This window comes from Haliotis rufescens, unplaced genomic scaffold, assembly GCF_023055435.1.
Source record: "Haliotis rufescens isolate VD_foot unplaced genomic scaffold, xgHalRufe1.0.p SCAF_19, whole genome shotgun sequence".
NCBI lineage: Eukaryota > Metazoa > Mollusca > Gastropoda > Lepetellida > Haliotidae > Haliotis > Haliotis rufescens.
In genome coordinates, this window is record NW_025963879.1 from 20,070,583 (window position 1) to 20,089,942 (window position 19,360).

The 19,360-nt window shown below is 41.2% G+C and overlaps 1 protein-coding gene across 1 annotated transcript in view; it reads right to left on the reverse strand.

The window, feature by feature from the left end:
* The window catches only part of LOC124112842 (mucin-5AC-like), an 82,018-nt gene extending 75,148 nt beyond the window's left edge, over nt 1-6,870 (reverse strand). Inside the window, exons 1-3 of the mRNA XM_048398703.1 lie at nt 6,124-6,870; nt 5,337-5,472; nt 982-3,717 (exon numbers count right to left, since the gene is read on the reverse strand). Coding sequence (XP_048254660.1) covers nt 982-3,717; nt 5,337-5,472; nt 6,124-6,870 — 3,619 coding nt within the window. The remainder of the gene's footprint in view (nt 1-981; nt 3,718-5,336; nt 5,473-6,123) is intronic.
* Between the last annotated feature and the right edge of the window lie 12,490 nt (nt 6,871-19,360).

Sequence of the window (19,360 nt, forward strand, 5' to 3'; positions counted from 1 at the left end):
TTTTGAAATAAAATTGTGATTACATGTATGGCAACGGACCACGAGAGGCCCGGACGAGCCCTGCTTATATAAGCATTAGAACTTGCCGTCATTTTTAATTGATAAGCCTCGCGTTGGTTTACAGATGGAGCTCAAAATTATAGCGAATTATCGTCTCTAATCACGCGAAGAAATTTGAGTGCTCGGGTGCTAAATTGGTTGGAAGTCGAAGAACATTTTAACTGGTCCCCTATGATCCGAGTCATCGAAAAAGCTGTTCGTGGGTTGTTCTCTGTTGAGTGGAATTACCATTTACGGTATTGGTACCGGGGAGATATAGGTGGCTGGGTATACTGACGAATTACCCTGCTCGAACATTTCGCGAAATTTGGTAACATTCAGCGGACTGATTAAAATTGAAATGGTTAATTTGTCGAGACTGGGACTGGGGACACGGAGGGAGGGGTGGTGGTGGTGGTTTGTGTGTGTGTGTGTGTGTGTGTGTGTGTGTGTGTGTGTGTGTGTGTGTGTGTGTGTGTTTTGTTTGGAGAAGGGTTAAATAAAAAATGGGATTGGGGTAACGTTGGGTGAAGTTGAGGTAACAATGGATTAGAGCTTTCATCGGATGAAGAACAGGTAACATTGGGTGGAGTATGGTGGTAGCATTGGATGGTGTAGAGGTAACATTGGATAGTGTAGAGGTAACACTTGATGGTGTAGAGGTAACATTGGATGGTGTAGAGGTAACACTGGATGGTGTAGGGGTAACACTGGATGGTGTAGAGGTCACACTGGATGGTGTAGAGGTAACATTGGATGGTGTAGAGGTAACACTGGGTGGTGTAGAGGTAACAATGGATGGTGTAGAGGTAACACTGGATGGTGTAGAGGTAACAATGGATGGTTTAGAGGTAACACTGGATGGTGTAGAGGTAACATTGGGTGGTGTAGAAGTAACACTGGATGGTGTAGAAGTAACACTAGATGGTTTAGAGTTAACACTGAATGGTTTAGAGGTAACATTGGATGGTGTAGAGGTAACACTGGATGGTGTAGAGGTAACACTGGATGGTGTAGAGGTAACATTGGGTGGTGTAGAAGTAACACTGGATGATGAAGAGGTAACATTGGATGGTGTAGAGGTAACATTGGATGGTGTAGAGGTAACACTGGATGGTGTAGAGGTAACACTGGATGGTGTAGAGGTAACATTGGATGGTGTAGAGGTAACATTGGGTGGTGTAGAGGTAACACTGGATAGTGCAGAGGTAACACTGGATGATGAAGAGGTAACATTGGATGGTGTAGAGGTAACATTGGATGGTGTAGAGGTAACATTGGGTGGTGTAGAGGTAACACTGGATGGTGTAGAGGTAACACTGGATTGTGTAGAGGTCACACTGGATGGTTTAGAGGTAACACTTGATGGTGTAGAGGTAACATTGGATGGTGTAGAGGTAACACTGGATGGTGTAGAGGTAACACTAGATGGTGTAGAGGTAATATTGGATGGTGTAGAGGTAACACTGGATAGTGTAGAGGTAACACTGGATGGTATAGAGGTAACACTGGATGGTGTAGAGGTAACACTAGATGGTGTAGAGGTAACACTAGATGGTGTAGAGGTAACATTGGATGGTGTAGAGGTAACACTGGATGGTGTAGAGGTAACACTGGATGGTGTAGAGGTAACACTAGATGGTGTAGAGGTAATATTGGATGGTGTAGAGGTAACACTGGATAGTGTAGAGGTAACACTGGATGGTGTAGAGGTAACACTGGATTGTGTAGAGGTCACACTGGATGGTTTAGAGGTAACACTTGATGGTGTAGAGGTAACACTGAATGGTTTAGAGGTAACACTGGATGGTGTAGAGGTAACACTGGATGGTGTAGAAGTAACACTAGATGGTGTAGAGGTAACATTGGAAGGTGTAGAGGTAACACTGGATGGTGTAGAGGTAACACTGGATGGTGTAGAGGTAACACTGGATGGTGTAGAGGTAACATTGGATGGTGTAGAGGTAACATTGGATGGGGAAGAGGTAACACTGGGTGGTGTAGAGGTAACACTGGGTGGTGTAGAGATAACACTGGATGGTGTAGAGGTAACATTGGATGGTGAAGAGGTAACACTGGATAGTGTTACCTCTACATTAGATGGTGTAGAGGTAAGACTGGATGGTGTAGAGGTAACACTGGGTGGTGTAGAGGTAACAATGGATGGTGTAGAGGTAACAATGGATGGTGTAGAGGTAACAATGGATGGTGTAGAGGTAAGATTGGGTGGTGTAGAGGTAACACTGGATGGTTTAGAGGCAACACTGGATGGTGTAGAGGTAACATTGGATGGTGAAGAGGTAACACTGGGTGGTGTAGAGATAACACTGAATGGTTTAGAGGTAACATTGGATGGTGTAGAAGTAACACTAGATGGTGTAGAGGTAACATTGGATGGTGTAGAGGTAACACTGGATAGTGTAGAGGTAACATTGGATGGTGTAGAGGTAACACTGGATGGTGTAGAGGTAAGACTGGATGGTTTAGAGGTAACACTGGATGGTGTAGAAGTAACACTAGATGGTGTAGAGGTAACATTGGATGGTGTAGAGGTAACACTGGATAGTGTAGAGGTAACATTGGATGGTGTAGAGGTAACACTGGATGGTTTAGAGGTAAGACTGGATGGTGTAGAGGTAAGATTGGGTGGCGAAGAGGTAACACTGGATGGTGTAGAGGTAACACTAGATGGTGTAGAGGTAACATTGGATGGTGCAGAGGTAACACTGGATAGTGTAGAGGTAACATTGGGTGGTGTAGAAGTAACACTGGATGGTGTAGAGGTAACATTGGATGGTGTAGAGGTAACATTGGGTGGTGTAGAAGTAACACTGGATGGTGTAGAAGTAACACTGGATGGTGTAGAGGTAACACTGGATGGTGTATAGGTAACACTGGATAGTGTAGAGGTAACATTGGGTGGTGTAGAAGTAACACTGGATGGTGTAGAGGTAACATTGGGTGGTGTAGAAGTAACACTGGATGGTGTAGAAGTAACACTAGATGGTGTAGAGGTAACATTGGATGGTGTAGAGGTAACACTGGATAGTGCAGAGGTAACATTGGGTGGTGTAGAAGTAACACTGGATGGTGTAGAGGTAACATTGGATGGTGTAGAGGTAACATTGGGTGGTGTAGAGGTAACACTGGATGGTGTAGAGGTAACACTGGATGGTGTATAGGTAACACTAGATGGTGTAGAGGTAACACTGGATGGTGTAGAAGTAACACTGGATGGTGTAGAGGTAACATTGGATGGTGTAGAGGTAACATTGGGTGGTGTAGAGGTAACACTGGATGGTGTAGAGGTAACATTGGATGGTGTAGAGGTAACACTGGATGGTGTAGAGGTAACATTGGGTGGTGTAGAAGTAACACTGGATGGTGTAGAGGTAACATTGGATGGTGTAGAGGTAACATTGGATGGTGTAGAGGTAACACTGGATGGTGTAGAGGTAACATTGGATGGTGTAGAGGTAACACTGGGTGGTGTAGAGGTAACAATGGATGGTGTAGAGGTAACACTGGATTGTGTAGAGGTAACACTGGATGGTGTAGAGGTAACATTGGATTGTGTAGAGGTAACATTGGATGGTGTAGAAGTAACATTGGATGGAGTAGAGGTAACACTGGGTGGTGTAGAGAAAACACTGGATGGTGTAGGTGATCCTGGATGGACTACGGTAAGATGGGTTTCGGGAAGAATAACATTAGTTGGAGTAGGGTGCACGTACCTTCTCCACCTCAATGAACTCTAAGAGTCGGGGCAAGGCATACCTGTGATTGAAGGCCATCAAGGATTCACCCCCAAAACCAATCCTAGTCGGTAAAAACAAACATTGGATGCAGTAGCGTGATATTTACAGAGTTTAGTATACAAACAGATTTGGTAGCTGATAACAAATAAATACATAATTTCAAAACAAAACTTAAAATAGTCGTTAGAACATGTCTAAATATCAAGAAACTAAATAAAGCGACAAAACCCTTTCCATATCCAAGAGAAATCTCTGCATAAGTCTGGGATAAAACAGCCATTGAATCATTAACGAAGTATGATATCCCTCTGTGTTAAAATGATGATGATGATGATGATGATGATGATGATGATGATAGAAACCACGGTTCATCATAATTAAACTCTCACGAATTATTGCGTCTTGGTCTCTCCATATCCGCGGATCACGAACATCTTTTGAAGAAAAAATACCATAATATTGATCCTATGAACAATGGTGATAAAATATTAATTTGACGTAAAAACGGATGACGTTGTATAATATTATCCGACGCTACAATAATATCACCGTCTGACCATGTGTGGATCGGTTTGTAATTTTAGATTATTTCCTCAGTTTCACTCATTTGGTCATAAGATTACTTATGCATGAATCATTTTAAAAAATTGAAATAAATTTTAAACCCTATACATTCAGGTCGTACAAAGTTAAATCATAGTCCAGGGAGGATTTAAAAAGAGATTCGTATTGCAGTAGGAGCTGTTTCAAAAGGTGACCGTTGAATGACGATCACGTTTACTCGTAGTTGTTAATTGTCGTTAAGGCGAGTTATTCTAATAGATTCAGAGCCATTCTTTAGCCCTGCGTGTTAAAGGCCGGAGTGCAAACTGAAAAAAAACCCATGGGTTTCTAATTAGTCTCCCATTGGCTACTCCTGAGCAGTGTAGATTTTATCTGCCCATGAGTGACAGAACTCTAACGGATTTGCTGCTTGGTGAGAGCCTGGCGAGGTCAAAGGTTAAGCATGGAATTTACTACAAAAGTAAACACAAGTGGTTCATAGTAAATTTTTAAATGTGAACTTGAGACTAAAATCCCATTTAAAGCATACAGCATTAAGGTTTTCAGTAAAAATGATAAGGCTTACACAAATCTCTGCAACATATCATCTTTTATATATTTAATACAACACATTAGAGACTATATAAACTTATTACATGAAATACCACATGTGAAATACCTCAGACCTTATAATACATAAAACACTAACAAATGGATGTGTGGATATAGTATACGACCATACAAAGAAACATTTAAATATTTAATATTTATTAATTTAACTGTAACTCTCTCTGTAAAGGGGTTACCATCAATGTCAGGGACTGGTGTTCCGATGCTTCTCCCATCGTCAATAGTTGTAGAACTATGAATGCATTTTAAAACAATTCTCCACAGAGTACAACTGACAATAAATTACAATAGACAGCTGCCATAAGGATGGCAATAATTAAAAGTCTGACAATTAGAACAAATTTCCCACATAACGGCTCCAAATACTTCCTCGGTAGTGATAGGTGACAGATTTATAATTCTTCTTCTGCCTGGTTCGAGATCTTGGTGCCCCAGAGTTACTGGCATGCCATTGTGAGGTAAAGTCCCGGTCAACATTCTCATTCCAATGACACACGGCTAACTGAGAACGCATATTATAGATAGTGTCAGAAAATGATAATCTTTTGTCTTGGAAGACATTCATCACATTATTAAAACTTTCAACATAAAAGGTATCTTTTGCCAAATTGAAATCATTCGGATATTTGTAGACAACCGAATTTTCAATAACTCTCGTCAATAAAGCCACAGCTTTTTGACTGGTCAAGACAATCCGTGATGGTTCATAATTTTGATCCAATTTACATCTGGAAGATGCATCACAATCGGAATGATTGTTCTTGTAATGTTCCACAATATTTGATAGTGAAGACCTCAGTTTGGCACTGTCACCATTACAATTCCGCATTGCAAAATGAAAATGAGTGGTAATTGGTTTGACTTTGTCTGACAGCTGCTCATGCCAGGTGCTCCCATGTTTGTAGCGAGGCCCAGTGGATACAGCAGTCAACAATTTGGTAACAGATTTCACACCATGCCATAAGTCATTCTGGTTTGTCGTTGATCCAGTGTCTCGAACAAATTTATTAATTGACAAGTTCCGGTCATGGGTGTGCACATTTATTTGGACATCCTTTTCTTTCAAAAAGTTGTAAATTCTTTCAGTCCCAATGCGTTCATGTCTTTGAGATACTGGATCATGTTGTTTGGTGACATGCTCACACACTAATACTTTGTGACTAGCATCTCCAATAGCAACAACGCTGCTGTCCTTGGCATTCTTCCGCCAACCATGTCGGGCATCGGACATAATGTTAATACCATCTAAATGTTCATATCCAGCTACTTCTTCCAATAAGGCTGTGTCACAGGAATCTTCAAACTCAGATTGAACAATGTTCTTGTAAGAATTCAGTTGATCCTTCCTATATCTTTGTGAGAGACTTCCAATACCGGCAGCTGAACAAAATCTTTTATACTGGACAGGTATGAGACCACTGCTGTAAAATGCATGTCCAAGCTTCTCATTAACCAGGAATTTGTTGTTGGGAAGATAAGGTGACGATGCTAAACGGTACTGGTGTGACCTAGAACACTGCACTTTCATCGTTACAGCATGTCCTTTGTAGTTGGTCTGCTTCAGAGACAGTTTACTTGAACATTTACGCCCATGCTGCTCTGCTACATCTAGGCACATTTTCATGGATGACTCGGATATGATGAAAAACCTGTCATCAGTGTCCCCAGCTCCTGCTCTGAGGTGTGTCACGGGTGGATCTTCTGGGACAGTCAGGCAATGGTTTTGGAGGTAGTACGTCAAGACACGATCGAGGACGGCAGCATTATTGGCAGGCATATTAGTTTCTGCCCGCATATGTATCTTCACCTGTTTAATCTTTTGAAGAATGCCTCTCTTCACATCATCATTACCAGGTACTTCAATAGTAAAGCGCGCTGATCGCCCACTTGGATCCGCCATAGTAGATCACTTTTATCAGTCAGATAATTCAGAAACAAGAGATTTGCTGTCGAAGGTCAGTAGTCAATTGAAAACAAAATGATAATGAAGTCAGTGACTAAGACAAGGCCTGGCCAGAGTCCACTTTTTAGAGGAAGGGGAGGAGATACATGGCAAAGCAACCATGGTACAGAAAATGGTAATTAGAGTGTTGTCTAGAATCATCAGGGGTTGAACGTGGGGGTTAAAGGAAATATTGACATTAAATTTACTGAAAGATGACCCAATACCAATAACAAATATTCTTGCACAACTGTCTCCACCCCCACTGATATAGAATGAAGGGTCCCCCAAAGTGTGCCATGCTATCATCACAGAGCGGGAGGTCAGTGCATGGGGGGTCAGTTTCACTCCCAGCTGATGGGAGAATGTAATGTGAAACCATGAATGAGATTCTCCCTTCCATCCAGGGAAGTTGCTATGGATACTCACCGCCCTCTGGCTGTCTGACTGACAGGAGGGAAATTCAAATTTGAATCACAAAGTTTATATTTTTTTTCTAAATGCAGACTTATTTGACTATCTGTACTGATGTTTTTCACAGTATGTATTCCTATCACCCTTGTGCATGGTCCTAACAATTATCATCTTGAAATATTAGATAGTATTTGAAATATTTCATAAAATGTATTTGAATGTTGCTCTGCTCTTAGCATTAAGACAGTTGGTGCCATACTGGGAGGACACACCCCCTGCCTCTTTTATACCCGCATGCCGGCCTTTAAGTTCAAGGAACCGGCAACACAGCGAGGAGTATTAATGTGTAGTTTACCCAGCGAAAGAGATTTCCGACGGCCATCTTGTACTAGAATTACTAAACCATGGGCGGGTAGTGTCATTTCAGAAAAAAAGCAATAGCACATTTAATGTCAACGGGGTCGCGGGTATTATTAATTTTGATCTTAAAGGATAAAATATTAATATGGAGTAATATGGATTTCAGAGAGAGTCGTTTCCTTTCTGACTTTAGACAAAACGTGGGTGGACTAATTACAATGTATCTGCTGTCTGATAGGATGTCCTAGGCACTACACGTGCTGGGAGTATTTAGCTTCTAGCTCATAATTTCTGTCTCAAGATTGAATTTCTACATCAAATAATTTGTTCTGGAACTGGAATGAGGTATTTAAGTACTATGACTTCATTTTTCGAAGTCATTTGCCCGCGTTGCCGCAACAGAAAGAAAAAAACCAACCCACTAACGTGATTAGTAGAAGAAGAGTAATCAACCTACAATGCAGCTGAATTTCAGTCAAGTGGTCGCCCTCTCATTTTATTGCTGATGGGTGGAGCAAGCATTACTTCTTGAGGCGAAGAAAAGAAAAAGGAGGAGAGAAGAAGGAGAAGAAAACGAGGATGAGAAAAAGATAAGAAAATGATAAGAGAGAGGAGAAGTAGAGAAGAAGAAGAAAAAGAGAAGAAGAAGAAGAGAACGAAAAAGAGGAGGGAAGAAAATATTTTTTTTACGTGTCATATATTGCACTACAGATATTAAAAAAACAAACAAGCTAATAAGTGACAAACGTACAATGTCCTGCTTGATGGTTCATGAGACCAGAAGAGAGAGAGAGAGAGAGAGAGAGAGAGAGAGAGAGAGAGAGAGAGAGAGAGAGAGAGAGAGAGAGAGAGAATGAATTAATCAAACACTACCTTGTCCTTGTCCTGCATGATGGTTCATGAGACTAGAAGAGAGAGAGAGAGAGAGAGAGAGAGAGAGAGAGAGAGAATTAATCAAACACTACCTTTATTGCCTATGTTTTTGGTTAATACATAAATACGACACATTCAGGACGAATGACGAATTGTATATACAACCGACAAACAGAAGCGAGACTACTTGTGTCAGTACATCAACTTATACGTATAACCTTCACGCGCTAAGCCGTACTGTACGGAAGAGCTAAACGCTTCGTTAAAAAGATGAATTGAAAAAATAAACAAACAATACTGAAGTGTCTTTTAAATGTAATTAAACTTTTTAGATTGTAATGAATAAGACCTCAAATTGTCGTGTTTACAAAGTATGGGTGGTCGGCAACGATATCATGTGAACTAGCGCGGCAGCGGACAGTCCCGCTCTCGGCACGAAGTGTACCTTTCCACGCAGTCGATAATTTGGCCATTTAGAAATCATTTAACAAAATAAACAGAGAGGAAATGAGGAATATTTCCTATTTCTCCCCAGGTGCGCCGTAGATGACCAGCCAATGTGTGTTTAAGGACGAGAAACACCCTTCCCGGATTAGTGCGTAAAATAACGGGAGAATAACAAGTTTATAACCACAAACACAATCTTCCCTCGTTCTGGTGGTGATACATCTGCGATGTAAACCCCTTGTCTGCCATTCACAAACTAGCACCTTGCCATGTGCGCGCGCAGGTCGGTCGTGCCCTCTCTTAATGCATTTGTTCTAGCAGCACGTGCAGCGAATGCCTACAAAGCTTTGATAGTGCAGGTGTTGTTACCTTAAGATTACTCCGTCACCTTTCGATGGAACGGAAAATATATTTAGGGACACTGGACTATCGGGGCATATGTGATGGGCGGAGGCAGGTTTCAAGAGTTAGAGATTATTTTTGGACATTCGGCAAACTTCGGCATTTTCCGTGGTGTTCCTGCTCCTAATGTCTTTCATCATTTCTTTGATGTTGCTATTTGAACTAAAGAAACAGACACGTAATGGTTGCTGTGAGACTGATATAATGATAATAATCATAATCATAATAATAACCAAGTTGTCCGACTCCCATTATTCCAGGTGCCTTAGGTTTGGTACTTCCACATCTGTTGACTGACATTGGGAGAGTACCCAGGTTTACTGAGAGGAATACAGCCCTTCTGATAATCTGGGTAATGCAGAAAGCTGCAGTGTTGGGGAGTCTCCGAATTTAAGCTCCTCTATATATCCGTTTCTTCAAAATCAGGGCGATAAGTGTCAAAATATATTCATGAACGTACCTTTACGTTAAAAGTTGACCTTCAGCAATATACAAATACTTATAAAAGATATTTCAACACAACTGAAAATCAATCCTACTGTTTCATTTTACCCAAACTTTCAGCCCATATTCAAAAGAGTGAGTGAGTGAATATTGCTTATTGTCGCATCATTAATATATCAGCTATTCGCGGCTTGATTTCCAGCGAAACATGAAAAGTGTGAACCTCTCACTGAAAAAATCTCAAAATATTCAGAGGCTGTTTTTACTTTGTATCATAACGATTAATATCACTGAAGAATTGAAAGGGCAAACTAGCGCAATATGTAAGCCAACGCCGGTATAGCGACAATGCAACGGAGGAAACTATAGAGAATTAACGAGCCTCCTTTTAATTTCTTTAATAATGTGGATTAATTCCTGTTTGTGGCTCAATTTACATCATATTTTATTTCTCTTGTTAATTTCATATTGTACGAGAATTAAGAGAAAGCTGAGCTCCAAAGTTGCTATCAGTTGAACGCGATTATCTAAGTGTCGAATTCGGCGTTAAGTGAACGCCATATCAGCAAACGTTACACTGTTAATAAACATGCTAATGCGAAACCTAATATTACCAGTTACTATAACATTGTCAGTGTAATATGTAGATTAATGCAACCTATGGCAGCTGAGACCGGTCACGTGTAGACATACACCTTATTAAATTGATTAACTTGATTTTTTTTATCTGAGATTTCTAATAGGCGTGTTGACTACACTTGTGTAGTCACATGTTTGAAATTAAAATGCCTTGTATTACGCTATTTGAGACTTATAACCAGATTTAGTTCATGCACTTGGAGTATGTTAGAGTGGTGTTCAAATTGGCGAGTTAGAAGCGTTTTAGGTCGTTTTTAGACTAACATCTAGTCTCTGAAATGAACATATCGTACAGAAAAAAACAGTTGTTCAGTTATCTTAATAAAAATATAATAAAAGGGAGCCCAGTGACACTCTTCATTTTCAGATACTGCAGTAATCTAGACTTGCCAAACATTATAGACTTGCATGGGCTGTATTTGATATATATTTGTATCAGGGTCTGTAAGACAGACTAGGTCGCTTTAAACAATATTCTAGTCTTGACAACACGGGACACGAAACACGGCCTTCCCGTATTGTAACTATGTTGGAATCAAAATGGTACTTGGTGTAACGAGCGAACGCTTTAACCATTAGGCTATCAATTCTAGCCCGGTCATATAACGACACTGAAAATGGGAATCAATTAAACAAATATTTTCTTCTAATTCATAAGGTTTCGATGAGATCGATAGCAAATTTTTTTTTTCCATTTTGTATTGGTAAACTTGTCTTGGTACCTTAGCCTCGTCTGGATTCCGGAGAAGAATAGGCCCTAGTCTCCCTTGTTTGTCCGACGAGCAAGCTAAAGGGAATCGGATAGCCAGGCTCGTTGACTGAGTTGCTTACGTGTCATCGAGCCCTGCTATGACGTGGGCTGTTGCTCATTCTTTCAATCACTGGTTTGTCGGGTCCAGACTCGACGTGGGCTGTTGCTCATTCTTTCAATCACTGGTTTGTCGGGTCCAGACTCGACGTGGGCTGTTGCTCATTCTTTCAATCACTGGTTTGTCGAGTCCAGACTCGATTCTTACATGCCGGGGTGATATAGCTTGAATATTGCTGACGGCGGCGATAAACAACACATACTAACCGACTCTGCTTCATTTATACACCTGTTTTGTATCTTTATGCTTCAATTCGTTCGGTTTTGAAATTAACGAAAATGTATTTTCTTAAAATTATCACCTTGCTGTGGTTCGTAAACTTTCCCACGCTTGGTTGTAGTATTTTATAAATGACGTCACAATCGGAAGTGACGTAACTGCTGGTATGGATCTTCTGTGCAATCATTTGGTATATAAGTTCCAGGGTTTGTTTGTTTGTCGACATTGATGGGTTTTATTTTTGTTGACTTTTTCCATGCAAGAGCGCCACCTTTAGGGCGAAAGTCCAACTATTTGGGGCCAAGTGCTTGTTTTCAGCGGGGATGAGCCGACATATCAAACAGTCCTTCACAGAAATACAATCGATATCTACAAGAGACAAGACGGGCGCGACACAATAGGCTTGAAAAACTCATCCACATTTTTTTACAGGCATTAAAGTGTTCGATTTAGTGACGTATATTTTTAGCATGTTTTTGTTGTGGTTGCAGCGTTCTCGTTTTTCATGGTCCCGCTTCTGTGAAAATAAATCAGAACAAATAACCCCTTTCGCATAAACATCTATCTAGTTCGCCCTTTTGTTTTCTAGTTTCTCAAGGTGAAGTAGGTGAGGTGAGGTGAAATGGGGTTTAACGTCGCGTTCAAGATTATTGCACTTATTAGCGACGTGCATGCACGCGTGTGGCTGGTTGTTCCAGTCCAAACATTACGGATTCCATGCCGCAGTTTAACATGGATGCCCACTCGGTAACAATTTACTGACTCCGAGCGGACCAGTCCTTGTTTTATCCCTTTAATATCGAGCGCCAGGCAGGGTAACAACAAGTACCATCTTTTCCGTCATTTGGTATGACGCGACTTGGGTATGGAAACATCGATCTTCTACTACTCTCCCAGCAGACGCTCTATCCACCAAATGCTTTCATGTTTCAAAAAATACTTGTTTTATAGTGAATGATAATATATCATGGATGGAATATAACGTGATATGACGCGAATATGCGACACACGTCAAGGGTGAAATGTAACGTGATATGACGCGGGTATGCGTGACACGTCAGGGCTGGAATGTAACGTGATATGACGCGGGTATGCGACACACGTCAAGGGTGAAATGTAACGTGATATGACGCGGGTAGGCGTGACACGTAAGGAGTGAAATGTGACGTGATAAGACGCGGGTATGCGTGACACCTCAGGGGTGGAATGTAACGTGCCACGTCAGGGGTGGAATGTAACGTGATATGACGCGGGTATGCGTGACACGTCAGGGGTGGAATGTAACGTGATATGACGTTATGAAACAATACACATGCATGGGTGTTAATAAATGTCATTCTGAAACTTTACTACAAGTTTCTACATAGAAAATAATATATGAGTCAGTGCTAATACCCTTTGTCGGTAAGATGAAGATCTTCGCCCCAAAACTCGAAATCATGTAATTGACAATAAAGAAATTATCGACTGATTTTAGAACTTGCACTTTTCCGACTTTCAAGCGCTCACATCTGGGTGTAAACTTTATTTGTGCGTTTTAATTCTTTGCACGTGTCAAAGGTCATTGACGTCACGTGAACATCTGCGCAGGGCGCGTGGAGTCACCACACATTGTTGCGCATAAAAAACACATTTTATAAACAAACGGTTAGGTGGGCATATCTCCTTGTTAGAAGAACTCAACAAAAGTTGGATCTACAAAAGTACAAGTACAATCTTCATGTGAGGTAACAAATTCAGACACACGGGGGCAGCCAAGACCCCAATACTCGTGTTGGCCATGTGTCTGCAAAAGCCTTCAGATTTGAAATGGCCACAAAGCAGAGACGGCTGAATAATGGCGGATGAAAGCGATAAGGAGGGCCGTGTATGCCTACTTAAGTGGCAGACTGCATCAAATATTAATGATATCGTTTCGACTGCTTACAATAGATCCCGGCGGTTAGCTAACTCTTCTTTAGAAACTCCGCCGACATTGAATCAAGGGTCTCGCAGAGGTAACTATACGGTTATTAAGAAGGTATTCTCTGGCCTATTCACCGCAATGGTTATCATGATGATATAATAAATTCATCCATCTGCCAGTTCAAGGGTCCAAAGCCAGCTTCTACCCCAGAGCCACCTGTGCAGGGGGTGGGGGTGGGGCGGGAGTCAAGGTGGGGTGTAGTCTGGGAATAGCGACTCCCATGGAGCGACCTCGTCAAAATGACAACGTGGCCGGCAATAAATGAGTAATTCCCTACCAATATGACAGGACTGTTATTTCAACGATCAAGAAGATATTTTTTACTTCATATCGTGGCGAGATGGAAGATCTACGGCTTAAGCTGTTCATATCTCGCGAATATACTTCTACTGATTGTTCCAGCAGATCCACACGCTCCTGCTCTCGTGCTCTCTTCACGGACCGTTTAGCATTCCTTCACAGCAAGACCGAACGCGCGACATGGTTAGGAGATTAAAAACTGTCACAACCTAATATATAACTTTACTAATGTAATCTCGGATAGTCTCCCTGGCAGCGAGAAGTAAAACGCACCATGGAGTATGGGCCTCTCCTCAACTCCGACGCCCCGTAACGCGCATTATAGCATTTATGACACCTATGACGGCGGGTTTTGAAATAGAGGAATGATTGTTAGTGCGTGGCGATACTCTCTTCTCCTTGTAGATATATCCCTTTGCAATATTGTCTATAATAAACGGGGTATCTAACACATATGGCAAACGTGAATCAATACATGCTTATGGAATAGGGCGTTGCCACGAAGCGGTATGACCTGGCCAAACACTCACAGATTTATCTTTTGCATATCCTCCTGCGAAAGAAATACACACGTCTTGTTTAAACATATTATGTGCAAAAATATTCTTCGCGTAGAAAATGAAATTTAGGTTTTGTAATTTATATGCAATCCGTTTGCGCTTTTTGTGCTGGCGTGATCGATTTAACATACGTTTGAAATATTTTGGCTATTTTCGATAACGCAACTGTATGAGTTGAATTGATAAGCGCCTCACGCGGTGGGGGAAGTATGTTCGTTTTGTTACTCGATATTTTGTTATTGAAATGATAAGGTGTTATTGAAGCGATAGGATCGCATACTGCTGCGAAAAAATCAAGTTGCATTGCATTTTAATACGAGAATAAATGAATATAGATATACCAGGGGTGCGACAGGGGGTACTGGCGGAACGAGACCGAGCATGAATATCTCATTTGTGGACGGTAAGATAAACACATAAAATTGAAACACCTTAGAGGCTTTTTTTGTATTAAAGATAGACACGTCTCTATAGTGTTCATTGTTCAAATAGCACGAATAACATTGAGAATTTCCTTTTTACGAAATTATTTTTCATAATTAATGGAATATTATTTTCTAAATTTCATTGGACACACGTGAGCCCTGTTAATCCGGAAACCTTACTTTCCGGACGTTCTGTTATACCTGTATATAAAGTAAATTACTTATTACAAGGGTTCGTTAAGATTGTTAATTCGACGTTCTAACTGAGAACGATGCGGTCCGGTTTAAAAGGGTTCCTGTGTTTGTAATAGGAATGGGTTTGGAGATTCGCGAATGAATTTATTAAACGTTGTATTCGTAACGGTTGACGACGATTGAGATAGTATAGTGTCTGGTGAAAATACCATTAATAAAAGAAGCCAAATATACACACACTTGTGAGGTACATTATAGTGATTAGATTATTAATTCGACAAGCGTATCTCTATTGTAAAATAAGACGATCACCGTAGAGAGAGGCGGTTTAATACGTTATATATCAGGTTGCCAATTGTACCTTACACTGACTCAGTCAACTCGCCCTTTACTTCAGAGAAACCGGAGAAGAAAGTAATGTTAAATTGGTACGTGTGACTAATACATTGTAGGTAGAAATCAAATGACGTGTTTTTATCTTTAATTTCACCAACAACGCTGTACAGTGAAACCTGATTATCTCGAAGTCATTGTGGACCATCGAGTTATCCGATGTCAAGGTAAACGGGGGTAACGGTATTGTGCCAAGATTATTGATTCTGTGGGGGCCACGAAGTTACATCGTCTTAACGGTATTGGTCTGGAATCAACACGGGGGGGGGGGGGGGGGGGGGGGGGGCTGTATGTCGTACATTGCTCCCTTCATTAACAGGTCGAGTCTGGACCAGTAAAACCACTGGTGTGTAGGATGTCGAGCTCGTCGCCCTATAAATCAAGCTACGTTGGTATAGACTATGAGGCGAGTCGCCGGCGACCATGGGTCTTCCGTATTTTATGCCAAAATATCCACACTCAACAGCTATTTTTGCCATACAATTCCCATTTAGATGGGACCCGTGAAGATCCGGGGTAGAATAGGTCTTCAGCAACCCATCCTTGCTGTAAAAGGCGACTATGCTTGTCGTAAAAGGCGACTAACGGGATCAGATGGTCAGGCTCGCTGACTTGGTTTGAAGCATGTCATCGTATCCCAATTGCGTGGATCGATGCTCATGATATCAATCACTGGATTGTCTGGTCCAGACTCGATTATTTACAGACCGCCGTCATATAGCTGGAATATTGCTGAGTGCGGCGTTAAACAACAAACCAAACCAAACTCAAACCATTTTGATGGCCTCTTCTGACTCCCCTGAGACGGAGTCGAACGTAGACTGTCTTGTTTCGGCTACAAAAAAGGACAAATGTATTACGAAAGTTTTACTCAAATGAGAAAGAAATAATAGATCGTTCCCTCCGTGTAAATGGTGGCTGCTGATATGAACGCATAAGGCTGCTGCGGATATTGATGTTCCTGTATCCAAGCAAAAATCTGGACCAGATAATCCAGTGAATGATTTCATACCGACGGCGTGGGGTAGCCCTGTAGTTATATGGCGTTAGCCCGTCACGCCAAAAGACCAGGGTCGATTCCCAACAATGTTTGAAGCCTTATTTTCTGGTGCTCCCCCGACATGACGTCGGCCCGTAACGCCAAAAGTCAAGAGCGATTCCCTACAAGTTTGAAGCCTATTTCTGGTGCTCCCCGACATGATATTCCTCGAATATTACTAAAAGCGGCGTAAAACGTATCTCACTCACTCACTGAGTTCATACCGTCTGCCTATCGTGTATCTGTGATGATTTCAAATAATCGATATAATTTAATATTTCATAAATGCAACATGTACTCTTTCGAAAAAGGGGTGTTGATCCAAGATGAAAAGAGCTTATTCACGTTACAGCGTCCTGAAGCAGAGAGTTTATACACCATATATACCATACACCTGTAATATTCCACGTCGCAACAGATTATGTGGTGTGATATGTAAAGCTAGCGTCGTTTGTTGAGAACTCGTGTGGCGAGTTTCTGTAAACAAAGCTGATCTGATCATATTAAGCTAAACATAACATTTGATCACATTCGGCAGATTTCGGTACACCAAAGATAAAAACAAACATGTTTCTTTTTAAAATAGGACTGATAAAACAATAGGAAAAAATATTATTTGAAATACTTTCTTCATATCAATCCCACGCCACGTGCAATATTTGCCATAGTTAAACCCGACGAAATTCCTGGAAAATATCTGCCAAGCAAAACACGAGTCTGAATTTGTTGGCGCAACAGTTAGTGATTTTATAAATATGTCAATTTGAATCTCTTGGACGATGTCAAGATTTGCTTTTGTGAAGGCAACGTCGACAGTTATGTGAAATGTGTGTCGGTCGTCATATTCATATTTAATCTAAAAATGCCATATCTTCACTCTTAACGATTAGCATGCGGAGCCACATGCGAATAAAACGCGAGCGTTTACACACACAACACAAGGAGGAATATCTTTCTGGAAAACAAACAACAACGGCTTCATAACTGAATGTCTAATATTGGCGCGAAACGCAGACGACAGTCAGTCCGTGCTGGTCGCTGTTCATATTCGACCACTTTTGTCTCATCGGCGAGGCAGACGACAAAAAATGGAGGTCTTTCAGATAAGAATCGTAATAATATTGAGGTATACTTGATCTGACGAATAATATATAGCGTATTTAAAATCAACAAATTTTACGACATTGGTCGTAATTCGGTTGTTGTTGTTGGTGGTGGTTTCCGGAAATAAGGTAAACGTTTATTGCGGTTATGGTAATTAACTTAGCGTACTATCATAAACAATTCGCAAAAATATGAATTAATAGAACTAACATTTTTTTCCTTACCAACTAAAGGTACGTGGAAAACCATCGTCTTATTATCGCCGCATTTTCGGCGTAAGTCAGTGTAGGTGAGGTGAAATTGGGTTTAACGTCGCGTCCAAGATCATTGCACTTATATAGCGACGTGCATGCACGTGTGTGTGTGTGGCTGCTTGTACTAGTCCGGACTGATGCCGATTTATAGTGCTAGCTCACCGAGATACCATGCCGCATTTAACATGAATACCCCATTCAGACACAGTATACTGACTCCGAGCCGACCAGTCCTTGTTTTAGCCCCTAATGCCGAGCGCCAGACAGGGTTACAACAAGTGCCATCTTTTAACGTCTTTTGGTATGACGTGGCCGGGGATTGAAACCCCGAACCTTCCGCTCTCCGGGCGGACGCTCTACCACTAGACCACGGAGGCGGTCGTAAGTCAATGTAGTAACAACGTAGTAAGTGGTAGTAGTAAGTAGTAGTAGTACAATTTTTAGTATTGAGGTAACAGTACTTGAAGTAGCAGCAGTGTGCGCGTTTCGTGTTTAACACCACACTCAGTAATATTACAGCTTGACCGCGGTTTGCAAATAATCGAGTTGGACACAACAATCCAGTGATTGATATTGTGAGCAACAATCCAGTGATTGATATTGTGAGCAACGATCAACACAGTCGGGTTTCGTTGACTCGCCATCAACCTAATCACTGAGTCTCACCACCCTATCGATTATGTCGCATATAACGACAAGCACAGATTCCGAGGGACAATTTCTAGCCCTTTATCCCATATGGTGCTGTAGTAGTAGTAGTAGTAGTAGTAGTAGTAGTCGGAGTAGCTGCGGAGAAGTTGTGGTACTAATAGACGTTCTTGTACAATTATTATCAGTACGGTAATGGAACTAAAGGGAGTACTAGCAGAAGCAACTTCAATAGTAGTAGTAGTAGCAGTTGTAGTAGTTGTAGCAGCAGCAGCAGCAGTAGTAGTAGTAGTAGTAGTAGTAACAGCAGCAGCAATAGCGCTTTAGTAGCAGAAACGGTAGTAGTAGTAGTTGTATTATTAGTAGGAAGTAGTAGTTGTAATAGTAGTAGTAGTAGTAGTAGTAGTAGTAGTAGTAGCGCTTTAGAACGGCTGTAGTTGTAATTGTATTATTAGCAGTAAGTAGTGGTAGTAGTAGTAGTAGTAGTAGTAGTTGTGTTATTAGTAGGTTGTAGTAATAGTAGTAGTAGTTATATTAGTAGTAGTAGTTGGTGTTATTGTAAAACTCCTTTTGATTTGCTCCTGAATACTCACAACCCACTCTGTCAACCATATACGCCATAAAAATATGATATTTAACGCCCGCCGGTGAACCTGTCAAGTCACTGTCGACGCTGGTGTGAAACAACGATGTTGTACATGGTCGTAAAGTCGTTGATGCGAGCAATATGACGGCCCAACCCGGGAGACGCTGAGAGAAAATGTCCAGTCCGACATTTTAATAAAGTAACGGGCAGACACATCAAAGAAATCACGAATTAATGAGTGAATTATTGAACATCAATAGTCTGCATATACCGTTGCATGCAAGCGCAATATGTTATTGGCACGTTCACCT